Source organism: Bombus pascuorum, chromosome 5 (genome assembly GCF_905332965.1).
Source record: "Bombus pascuorum chromosome 5, iyBomPasc1.1, whole genome shotgun sequence".
Classification (NCBI taxonomy): domain Eukaryota; kingdom Metazoa; phylum Arthropoda; class Insecta; order Hymenoptera; family Apidae; genus Bombus; species Bombus pascuorum.
The window spans coordinates 15,294,910-15,310,228 of NC_083492.1; the positions used below are offsets into that span (position 1 = coordinate 15,294,910).

Sequence of the window (15,319 nt, forward strand, 5' to 3'; positions counted from 1 at the left end):
TTATTGAGGCGTGTGCGAGTACTTCCTGATAAATGCGATAAAGTACTCTGCGGTTTGTGTGTATCGTGCGTGAATGTTGATGCCTTGCTCTTGAGTGTCCATATCGTTTGAATCACGTCATGCGCAGCAATTCATCATCGACGAGATGGAAACCACTGTTATTTTTTCTTGGTTGATGTATACAGCACTTGAAGCAAACTAGTTTTTCAGGAGGCTGGTACGTGAGTGACGAATAACTTTCTTTCAATATAATTTAGAAAATGAGAGAACAAACTTGGACTTCATACCGCAAGAAGTTACAGACATATGTATCATAAACATCAGCTAATGTAGATATTAAATTGATAAAAATTTGTTTCTCTGAACATCAATAATTTTTTAAATGATCGAATATTCTTGTATCGTATTAATTCCGCGGAAAAGTAAGTCATAAAAGTATATTTGTGTAAATAGTGGTTTTAAAAGAAGTTGCAAAAGTAGTAGCGCTGTCATCGACCGAGAGCATGAACGCGCATGCGCAGAGCTATAAATGACCCACCGCCATTGTCGCTTCCGTGTGGAGACTCTTTATGCTAAATCGACTGTGAAAGGGGAAAACGATGCAAATTTCGTACTGGCAGAGCGTGGGGTTGAAACTGCACGTGCCGTATTGTTTATATGCCGTAACATTATCGCAGTCAGGGAACTGTTAGAAATTCAGGTTAAAGTTTCATTGCTTTGTAAACGCTTCATGAATACGTGCCTTAATTTTCGAAAAAAATAATAAACTCTCAGAAATAACACAGTTGACCAAATATAACTATTGCCATTTGCAAAGCTATAAAAATTATTGCGCAGTTTACAGATAGCTGCGCATTTCCGCTTAATGCGTTGTTAGTTTATGAAATGAATATTGAATATGCTCTAACATTAATGTTATTATATATGCATGATCTACAATGTCGCAGAATAATATAATAAATAATCATGTAATTGCGTCACCGAGTGGAAACTCAAACTCGGATCGATTCTCCGCGAAAAAGTGGTATAATAATATTTACTTCGACAGAGAATCGTTCACCTTTCGCTCGAGGCCATGAGAGCCATAAATGCGAATCGTTCCCGCCTATATTGTAGGCATTGTCTCACGCGTAATTCCAAATCGATACACGACGAAATCGCAACACAGTTAGGATAGCAACATGGTACGCGGCTTCTCGGTGAATTTTAATTCAGTCGCGGTTCGTCCGACAGCGGCACGGTGTCAACGAATGGCCAGGAACTTAACTACGTCGTGACTTCTGCATTACCTCACTCGAGACCGATGTAGTAGAAACAATCTTGGTATGTATGCGGCTATATAGGTGCGTCGGCACGTGGCATACGATAAAGTCATAGACACACGCTGTGCGTTCAGTATCGCGAATTAAAGGACTTATGAAGGAGAGAAGGAAACAGATACGATGACAAAAATGTAGCTTCGAGGGGGACGAAATATCGTTGTGCATACGATGTCGTTGTATCGTTGTGATAAATGAGTTTTAGCTTGGCTTTTTCACTATACTATCGCGCGTGAACACGTGCTGTAGTATTATCTTACACGTTTTCTATATGTTTTGCGCAAGGGAGGAAATTTCATTTTCACGCGCGTGTATTCTTATTGAATACAATTGCTATTCTATGGCAACCGGTGATAATAGTTTCCTCGATTAGTCATATGCCGCGCATTTCCGGCAACGCATGCCCTGATGCAATAAAAGATCTATCGCATTTATTACAAATACGTTGGTCTCTTTTATTTATACGGCTAATCTACGTATGTTGTTATTTCAGTAAACGTCATTATATTTACGAAAGATACATTGATAAACAAACTCGTAGATTATAAGATATGTGAAAATGATTAATATACACATAATACCATTTTATGTGCACATGCGGGATGATATTATCTCCCCTTCTGAAAGAAACCAATTGCTTTACGTAAACCGAAGTTTACTTGAAAGCAACAGAAATATCATAAATACTTTCACTTGTCAAAATATTGATAAAGGAACTATCGATATCTAGAGAGATTAGATGAAGAAATTGCTACTCCCCAGGGACGTACCGTTTTAACCAATTCATAACCGGTAGTTCTACGCGGTTAGGGATCATTAACGATCATTTTCCCCTCGTGAAAACGCGAACCTTGACGTTGTCTCGTGGTAAGTAGCTAGTCGATGCCTGATTTCTCGATTTTGCCATTGCGAAATGTTGCGCGAGTATAATGTAATCGCTGTTCGTTGGAAAGTCGAAGGCGAAACGCAATAGAACGCGCACGACTCCCTTCTCTAACTCCTTTTCTTTTCTTTTCTTTTTTGTCACATTTCGCTTAACTTGGACGGGGTCGATCAATTATCTTTCCAACGTCGCATTAATATACAGCTACTTGCGTAAATCAAGTTTTTGTTCCACATGTTTCCACATGTAAGTCAGCTGAAATGTAACAAACCGTCAATAATCATACAAATGCTTCATAGCAATGGTTGTAATTTAGTAAGTGCGTTGATAACACGTTAGAGAGAAGGTGAAACGTAAACGTTACTTCAATGATAACAAGCTATAACTCCTTCCGTTCAAAAACGAAAAAAGAAGCTGCTGGCAAACACCGGCAAGAATAAATTTCTCAATTGTACAGGTTTACAGATCTACTTTCCCCAATACACGCTCCGGCTTTTCAGTGAGTACGTTCTTAGTTTTCAATTACTGGTACTGCAAATACAAGGTTCTAGCTTGCTTCAAATTATATATGATACGAGGAAGCAAAGTTAGGTATGTAATCTCAATTTTTGAAAAATTATGGGAGCTTTGGCTACCTTCTCAATACTTTTGTAGTTCAATCTTGCTACGTTTTTTTGGGCTATTTCCTACACAATTATGTTTTACTATTTCTTAAAAGTTTCTCAAATATGAAGGAAATACGAAAGAATCGTTGTTGATATGCAAGATTTCTCGCTTCAATCGTATGCTAAAGTTCCTCTCTAAATGTTCGAAGTTTAGAAAGTTAAAAGTATAAAAATTAATGTTTATAATTTTAATTATGACTCGTACAACATTTCTGAAATTTAATAAAAATATTAATATATTATATATATACTATTAAATATTATATAATATACTATAATATTTTTCTCTTCACTTCGAAAGATATCGTATAACATTCAAAAATTCTCTATCCCATCGCAAAAAGTAAACAAACGAACGGAACCTCGCATGGACGAATAAACATCCGGTCCAGTAATCTGATCAACCTATATTCCATTCCCTAGAAACCTAGAAGAGAGATGTAGTATTTCATGCGCATGATCGTGCAACAGTTTCCCGTCATAACGAATAATAATGCAATTACTGAAAGTCGAGGAGTAGGAGGAGGGTGGGCTGGGGAGAGGGAATGAAAAGTGGGAAAGAAACTATTTTATAAACACGAAAAAGACGCTTAGCCGTAACACGTGAATCACTCGAAGGCGTCGAACGAACGAGCGGATCGACGGGAGAAAGGATCGAGAGTATTACTTGCGATGACCGATGGAACGAAGGAGAAGTAGAAGTAGAAGTAGAAGGGGAAAGATGATTTTCTACATCAGCTAAAGAGAAGAGGAACGAGGCGCGCGACGAACTCGCAGATCTTTATACGTGTACGCGACACACGCGCGGTTTTCACGTCTCTCTCGTACGAAGGTCTCTCGTTAGACTCCGTAGCACGCGAATCGCTGGAGAGCCATGCGGGAGGTGCGTGGCCAGAGCGAGGTCAGCTCACGCACGTGCACGTCGTGCGTACTTCGTATTATATGTTACATGCTGCGGACGTCCCGTTCCACTAGCAAAGGCGTAACCGGTGAAGAGGGCGCAGCCCCAACCTCGTTATTAGGCTGTTGCATAATGAATATCGAATTTTTTTTATCGTTACATCTTTGTTCAACCCTTGGCAACAATCAACGGACTAGGAAACGTTGAACTTTCTAGATTGTCTCAGAGTAATTTTTTAACAAAAGCCATGCTAATCAGTGGAAATGATAAGATATAGTACAAGCGGTACGGTTTTTAAAAACATCGGTTTTGAATTATGTTCTTTTTTTTTAATTTATGATGGTATTTGTGATTGTCCACATTATGCGATAGATAAACGTGTGAAAGTAATATTCGTTTTCTTCAAAAGTTCAATATACAACCACTCGAGTAACAGAGTTGAGGAAATAGAAAGTTGATCAATTCGTCTTTCGGGAGATTCGTAGGTGTAATATTTTATATGTATGATGTCCGAGGTAACGTGTCGAGGACGAAAATATTGTAGAAAAGATACGACCAGGAAGTCTATAGAACAACATAAAATGAAGTCAGCGAGTCAATTGAATTGCTGAATCAGGATCCTCGTTCGAATCATTAGTTCGTTGTGAGATTGGTTTCGTCAATCGAGTCGCCCTAATCGAAATTTTCTCTCTTGACCTAAAATTCGAATATGATTTCTGTTTTTACGATCTTTACATTCTACGCGTTACTTTTTATTACGTTCATTAGCATTCGTAACCTAGAATCATGGAAAAGTTGAGATCATGCGAACGTTATTAAAGTTACCCAATATTTCTGATACTTATAACAAATTAAATAGAATCGTACGCGAATTTTTGCCCTAGTTGCAATTGATTTGCACATTATCAATAGAGAAGGATTATATGAATATGTTAGTTCGTCAGGTTTGACAAATGTCTGTAATCAAAGACCAGCATGCGGTAGGTTCATGTTATCGCTCGTAGATGATTATATAAGTTCATATTACGCGAACAAGAAATTAATATTCGCAGTCATGAGACGTATACTTTGCTAAAGAGGAGCTACGATCGAAGGATACGGTAGACGAAACAAAAATATTTAATTCAGCGTTTATCTTTAGATCTCTGATGCAATGTAACGAATGTATCGTTTTGAAATTTAAATATAAATAAATTTAAATTTAAATATAAATTTTTACCAACTTCGTTGATATTCTCAAGAAAGTAGACTTTGTTAAAGTAAATGATACGAATTAGCATTTCAAGGATCTGAGGAACGTTTCCCGGATATTCATGCTGGTTTCTACGCCGCTGAGTGACGGTAGTAAGAACCGACGTTCTATTCCTCTGCTCTGGGTTATCGGCCGTTTCTTTTATCGTTTTTCGCTTCAGTGTCGACGACATCGACGCGGACATTTCCACGGTAGCAAACATAACGAGGAAAGCGAAGATAAGAGATAAGAAGCGTGTCAAAACCGATACTGTCACGAAAAAAAAAAAGAAAAAGAAACCAGCTGGTAACTAGTTATGCGTATGCTCGTACATTTGCAATGAGTAACTTCTTTTCTACCGATCGATGTAGCGAACAGCAGAAAAGAATCCAATAGTAAACGAAAAAAAATTAAATACATATATAAAATTATATATATATATATGTAATAATGAAAAGAAAGTTATACTTATACCAATACAAGAAGGTAAAAAAAATATATTCGTTAAGAAAACGAAGCATAAGGTAGATCGTGATTCTGATAAGAATGAAAATATTTACTTTCTCAAATATCCCGCCACTGTAACCGATAAAATAAAACGATGATTAAGACACCGATAACGAACGTGCTGTATTCGTACTCTCGTATAATAATGCGCAATAGACTTTATCTAACGCCGTCATGAGCTACGGAGAACTAGGATATACATATAGCATTCTATATTTGGGCATTCAAAATATTTTAGGCGACTCGTGCGCATGTACATGCGACAGCGCGTGCTTGATACTTCGAGGTACACGGAACCGAGAAACATCACGAAGCAAAGCTTATCGATGGTGGACAATCGGTCGATACGTCACAATCGCGTCAATGACGAATTAACCACCTGTCCGTTGAACGCGGGATTATTCATCGTTTAAAATTAGTACTTTTTTCCTCGATCGGCCGTGATTGTCTTATCGAGCGTGTAATTCAACGTGAATCGGTCATCGAGATAAAGTATGGATGGTCAGTCTCCTTACACACGTGCTCCTATCTGAGTGCACAGACAAATCGACGCAATCCATATATCGCTGATCTGTCACGTATTCAGTCGGAGTAATATTTGTTATTTCCGTGTACGAGACCGAGAGACCTTCGGAACAAAACACAAAAATATTTTGAATTCATTTCCGAAGGTTAATCGTTTGTTCATTATCTAGAAAGGATTGCTTCTTTAGAAGGATCTGGATTGCCGAAATCTGTGTGATCGTCGCTATGAAACAATGAGGTTCCACCAATATCATATTCGGTCACGTTTTGTCTAATACTTGCATGCTCGTCAGCTAGAATGACATCGATAGTGGACGATACATCATGGTGTGAGGTCAGGCGAAACACGTGACTAAACTGACATGATGCACGCAAAAGGTTGCCCGAGAAATTGCTCATTACTGTTATCTTTTTATCTCGGCGAGATGCTAGACACGATAAACGAGGCAAAAATTTCATACGGAAGCGGCTCGTTTGCGTTCTCTCGGTATCTCGCGATCGTAATCTTTGAGTTTTTGAAGTAAATCGAGCAGAGAATGTATTCTGACAGAGTATCGAGAAAAGAAAAAGAACAATAACCACGTATATCTCGAGAGAACCATAAATCGACTCGGGGAACGTTAGGCTGTTTGAACTTTACCGAAACGTGTTTCTGTAGTCCCGACACACATTCGAGTATCTATCTAACGTGCGACGTGTTCAAAGTGTTCAAAGGTTTTTCCAATGTGTGCGGCGTTTTAATTGCGACTTAATTATTCACGAGTCTCGCGTTACTTTGTAGCCGGAAAGCGATCACAAATGCAAGGCTAGGGAGAGGGGCGTTATGTGATTACAAGCGAGGCAGGGAACCGTAAAACATGTTTCTTATTCGCGGTTTCGATGCCGCGTTCTAATTAATGCTCTATCGAGTTTTGTCATTGAACGTATAGTATACAAAAATATTAGTCTGTTGGTATGTTATGATACAAGTTTATTGAATCACTGCTTTCTCGCAAATGGACAATGACAGTGGGCCCTTGAGTTGCTTTTTTCATTTTTTTTTTTCTCCTTTTGAATCGCGTATGTGGTAAGGTACCAAAATTCCTTTCACGCCCGTGGCTCGTTTTCACATTTTCAATGTAACCATTGACAAAATGGTAATCATGATGACAATAATAGTAATAATAATTAATGACAATAATTAATAATAGCGATAATAATAATAATGATAGTAATAATAATAATATACAATAATAACGAGATATGCTAACTGTCGATATATCAAGAGATAACAAGTAAAATATACATATGGTCGTTTCTTCGTAGATTTCTTCTCGATATAGCAATCAAATGACGAAAACAATTTCCATATTTTCTCGCGTTTCGTCTCGAACGATATACATCTAATTCTTAAGAAATTTTGCCTTTGATTTGCGATATGGCTGCTGTGATGCAAATGATTAATGATTAACGCGCATAGATTAGGTTCGTCTCCTACAAATATCCATTTCTTTCTCTGACAAATTTTCTCGATCATTTTCCGCTTTCGCTCTCTTTTTCTTTTACATATTCTCTTTCATACTCGTACATACATTCTCTCTTTCTCTCTCACTCTCTCACTCTCTCGCTCCCAGATTCGTTTATCAAATTTTAGAGCTGCTCTCTGCGGTACTAATTATCGAGTCATATATATGTATATAGTCGCAATATATATATACAATACATGTTTCATGACAGCGAACAGGCCGTCGCAACACAATAGTTTAAATTACTTATACGAACGATCTTCATAACAAAAAACATCTTCGATCTGTTCATAGTTCATAAAAATTGTATTATTTCGTTTCTAAGATGCCCGTCGACCTAGCTCCCTTTAATCGTTTCGACCTATCACCTCGTTTCGAACCGATGTCTCATGATCGGTTTTTGACCCATGATTCATTCTTTAAGCTAACATAATTTTCAAAAAGATTCTCTCCATAGATTTGGTCGAGAGGAGAAACAAGGTGGCACGGGCATCGTGTACCTTTCGATTTGCACAAAATTCATCACGCGCATGAGCGTTTTTTCTATTTTCATACTAACATTTGTTGTCGATTTAAGTATTCGAGATGGTACGTAAAAGTGCTAGCGTGTAGGTACAAAGAGGAAAATATATATGTATATTAATTAGCGTAGGATGAAAATAGCGAGTCTTTTCTTTTTTGGAAAAATAGCTTCGAAACGGTTTGTTAGTCGCCCGTCTAGCTTCGAACGTACAACGCGTCGAAGGGGCGCGAGCCAAGAGGATTTTAGACGATTAACTGTGACGATCGCAATCTATAATGCTCTTCTCTTTTATTTACAAATTCATCTAGATATACAAGCTATGCCTGAGGCTAGAAAAAATGCGATCACTCGAGCGCAGGGAGATTGATTCTCGACATGAATTCGAGATTTTTAACTCGATCTCCGTGCCACCGCGTGAAAAAAGTCGACGTACGTTTTCATCGCACAAAGACAATTTTTTCGTCGTATCATTTATTCATTTATTTTGTTCTATTAAAGAGGATTCCAGAGGGAAACGGCTCAAAAATGTATACAAGTAATTTTCCTTGTAAAAACTCCGTTAATCTATCGAACGTTACGAATCACCAAAACGACGTCACGTTCGTTTTATCGATGAATTTATGCATATATCAATTGCATTATATTCATTTATATCAATTGCAAAATTGTGCACGCTCTTAAATATTTATCGGATAAATACATATGATGCCCAGGTTGACTTTTGAACCGTACACACCTAAGAAAAAATTGATTATCGAAATGTTTCTCGATCATAAATAACTTCTATCTGATTCTCAACCGACTGGTGATAACAAGAGTAACGTTTATTAATCTTTCTAAATAAATTTTTCTATCCCTCTAACACATCACATTATCGAATTACTTCTTTTCCTTTTTTTTTTTTTTTTTTTTGCTTGTAAACACAATTATACCGCATCCAAGGATAAACAACATATCATCGTGACTTCTATTGCCATGATTCGAAGTCCATGTTTTTATTCCTTTCCTTGTACAATTTTCGATCGAGAAAAGAGATTCCGGCCACGTATAGACAACACGTGACTTGATTCTAACGCGTATATAAAAATCGGACAAAAGTGTTTTATATACAATTTCCACGTGAAAGGCAAGACTACACGTAAAGACTTCGCAAACGAAGTGATCTCCCGTAGGATTTTGCACGATTACAATTATATCGATATCCACATAACACTTATATAATTACATGGACACATCGATAATACATGAATACATCGTAACGTTAACCGTACAACAACGTACAACTCCGTTTGTCTATCAAATTCGTAGAAATTGTAACAATTGTATAGAAATTCTAACTCCTTCATTGCTTTTTAGTCCTCTCGCGCTCTTTTCCCTACCACCGCGAATCTACATTGTGAAACTTCCAAAGTGTCCCCACGATCGATTGGCATAACGTTTTGAAAAATATGTTCGATCGCCTGCGGGTTTCTCTTTTTCGAGAATTTCTACAGGACAAAATTGTTTCACGCTACTCTAGCTGCTCTATAGCTTCTTTGTATAAAAGTCGTTCCGGTGTCCGCGCTCGAGTCGATCGTCGAGAAAGAACAGGAAAAGTGTAGAGAGATTCGTGTGTGCGCATCGTGTTTAGAGCGTGGTCGGTCGCACCATCGGCACACGACCAGCTCGTACAAATATTAATATTATTATTATTAAAATATTCGGTGTAAAAATATGTATGATACAGGCGCCAGGGTACCTCGGCGACTTTGGTACCCTGTCTAAGAAACAACGAGCGGCTCTTCTCTCTTTCATCATCCGTCGATAATCCTAGTTTCCCATGAATCCTCGCCGGAAATCCTTCCGCAAAATTGAATCGAGTCGAAAGTGATTCTGACACTACCCCAAATGCTATAGTTTCGACAGCGATTCGTCAATTTCTCTCTTCAGTCTCCTCGCAAGAACGCGTTGAGATACTTGAAAAAATTCTCATCTTGCAAGTTCCTTCTTCTCGTTACTGTTCCACGCGAATCCTCGAGGTCCAACGTTCCCTTTGTCCGACCTTACCACCGTGGGACCGAGTTGGATCGCTCGAAAGCCGTTTTCAGCGGTTTTTTTCGTGATTTTGTCTCGAGAGCACTGGATCGCGCCCTCTTCTTTATCGTTTTAATCCTGGTAATCGGTGACGACTCGGGGCGTCGTGACACGCCCGGGTCTCAGGTCACGTCCACCACGAGCCCGTGAACCCAATCATCGGCTGGCTGCTACGTCAGCAGCTTGAAGAACATCAGGGCTAAGGATATGTTGATGAACAGCACCAGCATCACCAGCTGTTGCCGGGAGAACCAGTCCTGTAAATTTTTGTTCGAATAAAAAACCAGTTTCGTTTACGGATCTCTAAATTATTTACTAGTGATTTATCTTTTTACAGAATTACCGTTAATAGGATTCCTAATATAAATTAAGGAATGGAATTAATGAAACTTTATATGTTCATTCGACAGAGATAACAGGAACCACTAGTAAGTAAAAATTGATGTCAAATAAGTTACAGGACATGCAGCACAATTCTAGTGTTTCGCAAGAAAATCTTCAGAAAAGAATTGATAGAAAATTCGTAATACACAGCAACGTTGCGTTCGAATGTAAATGATGCAAAAAGTGAATCCGAAATTTATGACTGAAACATGCAAATGTATGTAAGCAAGAGTAGTTTCGTTTCGTAAGCTGTTAGAATATATTATAAGTTGCGTGACGCTCGTGATTAACAGATACAAACAAACATTTTATGAGCGAAAAGAGAATGATTTATCAAAACAGATTGCTTTCATTATAACCGATCAAAGTATATTCATTTCAATTTATTTGGTATAAAATAGATCTTGTCGAGAAATGAATTTGTCGTAAAAAGATTAATATATAAGATTAAAAGGTGATTGATTGATCGTTCGTCGCACGTATGAAACTTCGTGAGACAATTACAATTCAAAGGATGTTGTAGAGAGAGCGGATATTCAAAATGATTTGATTAAACATTCATATTTGCGCATCAATACTCGTGCGACCTACTCTTGGAAATACCCGATAAGAAGCAAACGTTTTTGCGTCGTCAATTCGAGCGTGAGGTTGTCTCCCCTCTTTAATTTTTTCCAAGGTCGTGTCACCCGTTGTATTACGAGTACATAATTCTACATTCTACGCGGTTCTATCCATCGTCTACGCAATCTTGTAATCGCGAATTATCGAGAGTTATAATTATAATTTATTTCGTCGCACTTAAATATTTTAATAAGTTCGCTTTCGTTGAAGAAGACGGGAAATGTTACGTATCATGTTCCCTACCTGCAATCTTCATTTTTATCTATAACAAAAGTTTGATTGTTGATCCGATCGATTCATTCATGAAATTTTAAAAAGCCGCGAAGGTGTAGATAAATTTGGCACAAACGGATGAAGACAGCACGACAATGGGTTAATTAAAGCTTTGACGTTCATATTAAACTTATTATAATGCTAACCAGTTAAGACAATATTATCAAACGATGCTCCGACGTAATGCGTTTACATATGTAATTGGTTTCACATGTAATTATATATTACAATGTAAAAGTACGCGCGAGATTAGTATTTAATTGTATTTTTATGCCTCGCATGGAGAAAAAAGTGTTGCCGTTTTATATGCTGCAGCTCACCAGAAACTTGAATTTTTAATTGAAGATATATAGCCTTCATTTGAATTTGTAATTGAAAATTAAAAATTAAAAATAAAAGATTAAAATTACATTTTAAAAGTAAGAAAATTGAAAATTACAAATAAGAATTAAAAATTCAAATTTGCATTTAAATTTGGTAACATTTGAATTGTCGGAAAGAACAATAGGGATACTCACTTTAACCTGAGGACTGACCAAGTATAGTAAGGGATTGGCCCTGAGTCTTTCACTCTCGTCGATCTGCCTGCGGATCTCTTCTCTCCTCATGCTGCTCAGGACACTGACTTCCTCCCTGGATAGCGGTGCCGTTGCTGTCAACTGAATAGGTTGAGCCACATCCGGCAGTGATTTCTTTCGTTGAAGGGATACTGCCGCCGCCGCCGCGGGCATCGCCTGCACGAAGAAAGGAAACGAGAAACAAAGAGAGAGAGGTGGCTCTTGAACACGATCGATCATGTAAAGATGTAATGTAAACTTTCATTTCTATGGATATACGCATAGCGTGAACACGCATCACATTGATAAAAGGGCTTTTAAATAAACTGCCTTAAAAATTTGTCTGATCAGGAATTCGGCAATTGAAATCTCTGTGGAAAATCAACTATTATTCACGATCAAGTTTGTCGATACTTCGCGAAAATTATATGAGAAATATATTTTTGTTGTTACAGATATCATAAATCTGTGATCGACAATCGCAAATCATCGCGATTATCGTTATACTCGAAGTTCTTATCTAATGTTGAGAAACGACGGAGGAATAATCTATTCTCGCGTCTGAACTGATAATAATGGTTAAGGTTAAGGTTCGTTGGTTATAACGGTTGTAAGGTCGTAGCGACCCGTTTCAGGAATGACTTCAATTTGTTTGGCGCGTCGTCGAGCATTGGGGACGTTTACGTGTTCATTAGTTACACATTTTGAAGAAGCAGAGGATACAGGACGGCAAAGGGAGAAAGACAAAGAATTCTTGGACCAGTTCCAAAACGTGCAATGTTGCTCGTAATCGTACGTAATAACGGTGTAAAGGCCAGGAATTCTAATCCCAGTGAACGTGATGCGTTGACCTTCGGCACCGAATTTTATCTCATTTACATAAGATAAGAAAAAGAAATGCTGATAACAATATAGTCTATTTGGTCAAAATTATCTATTTAATTATGCTATGTAGCCTTATTTTTTTTATCAATATGTTACATAAATATTTGCCTCCAAGTAATTACTGTGATATTCATATCCATTTGACCCACTATAAAGAAGTGAAAAAACTAAATTACCATTTAAATAAAAAATTCAAATCCCTTTTTTCTCAAGTTGAATTTGGAATTTAAATTAATGACCAAACGTTGTTTTATAACGGTCATAATGTTACGATAATCGCACTCTTGTATCTCGTGAGTCCAAGTTTTCCGCGTTTTAGCAAGCGTAAAATTAGACCGGCGCCCCTGCTTCCCTCGGCGATAATTTTCTTCGATATCATTAATTAGCCTCAATCAGAATAATTCGTCTTATTTCGTAGTCGTATCTGTCGCTACGGTTCATCGAGATTCTGTTCCGAGGGTTTGAAACTGTTTCTCGAGCGTACTATAAATTGCAACGATAGTGTCGCGTGATATCTGAGAAGAAAAGCCTGGCTTTCATTCTCGATGCACTCTCGGTTGCGACTCGTCTTTGCTATCTTTCATCCCCCAGTCCCACTATTCGCGATATCAAGTCCGGCTTATCGAACGATTTGCACCGTAACAATCTCTATGGACAATCATTTCTTATCTATTAACACGATTCGTGCTGAATTTAAAGTGTTTGATATCTTTCAAACACGAAAGACCGTATTAGTCGTAAATTCTGCATCGAATTCAAATTTAAATGCAAATCATTGTAATTAAGATTATCAATGTGTAAAGCTATTTATTCATAAGTATTTTTTCTAATATCGTACTACCTTGAAAGAGTATTATTCTCTTTTATGTATCGATAGTTTTACGTATTAACGATTGAACAGCGCACATTCTCATTGAAAAAGATGACATTCTTTGATTGTTGTTATGATGATTTTTGTTAATGTTTTAATTTTAATGTCACTTAATTGCAATTAGTAAATATCTGAAGAACCAAAGGTGCAAGCTTTCTAAGAATAATTGAAAATTTTGTAAACAACCACAAAATATATGTAATGTTATGACAACTGATAGAATTAATTGTTAAATCGTTTATCATGTTTTTCGCTTTTGGTCTTCAATCGTAATTACAACAATTTGAATTGAAGCTGGCCATCGATGAATTCAATTGAAAGAGGTCAAGTTCAACTTCGATTTCGTCCTCCTAAGATAACACTAGCTTATGAGAGGGGTTCATCGTCACTGAAGACAAATTGACAGGATTTGGGACGTTTTTTTTTTTTGCCTCTGTTCATACCTCCACTGGAGGCGCGACGATCCATGACTCGGAGGCCCTCCTGGCCATCAGAGCGGGGCTGCATAATAGCGCCTCTTCCTCCTCGTCGGGCTCCGACCACAACATCTTTGCCTCGAACTTCCTTTCTTTCCAAAGTCCCTAAAGTTCACGGTCGAGAGCAGACAGCTTGAACTCGTCCGAAGCACCGGTCAATACCGTTGATCTACCTTCCACCGGTTCTATCTGAACATTTCCATCTAGTTTCTCACAGCAAGGGATCTCGAACAAGCTTTTTTTACAGTGATCTCCCCGGACCTCGTGGCGCTTTCCAGATGGTCTTGATAAGCGTTTCTTTTAGTTCACAACGATGAAAATGGAAAATTCAGACCTGCAGCCTCCTGGTGAGGAAGCCAGGCCGCAGACTGAACGGCCCTGGCTTGTTCGACCGAAATAGAGAGACGCCCCACTATTTTCACGTCGAAATAGCATCGACGAACAGTGCGTCGCGACGCTCACGGCTGTGAATCGACAACGGATGCCAGAGCCTTGTCGATCCGCTGCTCGTTGATTTATGACAGCCTGTCGTCGAACGGTCCTCCCCGTTAACTTTATTTTGGAGTCACACTCGGAATCGTCGCTTTTTCGCATCGTGCATCGTATCGAGCGATAGTTATTGATCGGTATTTTTAGTCGAGCTCCGTTCTGGGCCGGATGTTAATCTATCCGACGACGAAGCCAGAGGGCCGCTTCTTCGCTCCTGACTATGCGAGGAACTGTTTGCTTTTGTTTTAACATTGAACTTGGATTCTTACAATTTACAGAATCTATCATTTATTTTCGTCGAATCGATTTTTATTTGGTTTGAAAAAATTTGTGGGTGGCATTGCGAAGGTTATGTTCACCTATTACTCTCGCAGAGAAATAATCGTAGTTTCGTTTTGTTATTTCTGATACTACATTCACGCTTAATTTTAATTCGTTCTTTTCAGACCCCGAACGATTGCGTATTCATTTTTGTAGAAAACGAGGAATCGGTAATAGGAAAGTTTTTCAATTTAGATTTTAAATAGAGAGAAACAGAAATTTTTTGGAAGACGTTATTTGTGGAGCTTTCGCGAATCAACTAACCACTAAATTTTTTGAAATTTTGGAGGAAATATAGCTTTGAGCAATA

The 15,319-nt window shown here is 38.0% G+C and overlaps 2 protein-coding genes across 2 annotated transcripts in view; one reads left to right on the forward strand and one right to left on the reverse strand.

The window, feature by feature from the left end:
• The first annotated feature begins 104 nt into the window (after nt 1-104).
• The window catches only part of LOC132906967 (uncharacterized), a 68,754-nt gene continuing 53,539 nt past the window's right edge, over nt 105-15,319 (forward strand). The window contains exon 1 of the transcript XR_009658067.1: nt 105-217. The gene's annotated coding sequence lies outside the window, so the exon portion shown is untranslated. The remainder of the gene's footprint in view (nt 218-15,319) is intronic.
• LOC132906969 (uncharacterized) lies at nt 6,985-14,411 on the reverse strand. The gene is made up of 3 exons (XM_060959664.1): nt 14,167-14,411; nt 11,929-12,144; nt 6,985-10,389 (listed from the first exon to the last, which is right to left on the reverse strand). The coding sequence occupies exons 1-3, from the start codon at nt 14,269-14,271 to the stop codon at nt 10,303-10,305; spliced, it is 408 nt and encodes a 135-aa protein (XP_060815647.1). The 5' UTR covers nt 14,272-14,411; the 3' UTR covers nt 6,985-10,302.

What these genes read in the sequence shown, in the direction of transcription:
- LOC132906969 (XM_060959664.1), bottom strand. Translation starts at nt 14,271, where the DNA reads ATGTTGTGGTCGGAGCCCGACGAGGAGGAAGAGGCGCTATTATGCAGC. An exon ending in TCGTCGCGCCTCCAGTGGAG is followed by an intron (nt 12,145 to 14,166) that starts GTATGAACAGAG and finishes TTCTTCGTGCAG; the next exon opens with GCGATGCCCGCGGCGGCGGC. An exon ending in TGGTCAGTCCTCAGGTTAAA is followed by an intron (nt 10,390 to 11,928) that starts GTGAGTATCCCT and finishes AAAAATTTACAG; the next exon opens with GACTGGTTCTCCCGGCAACA.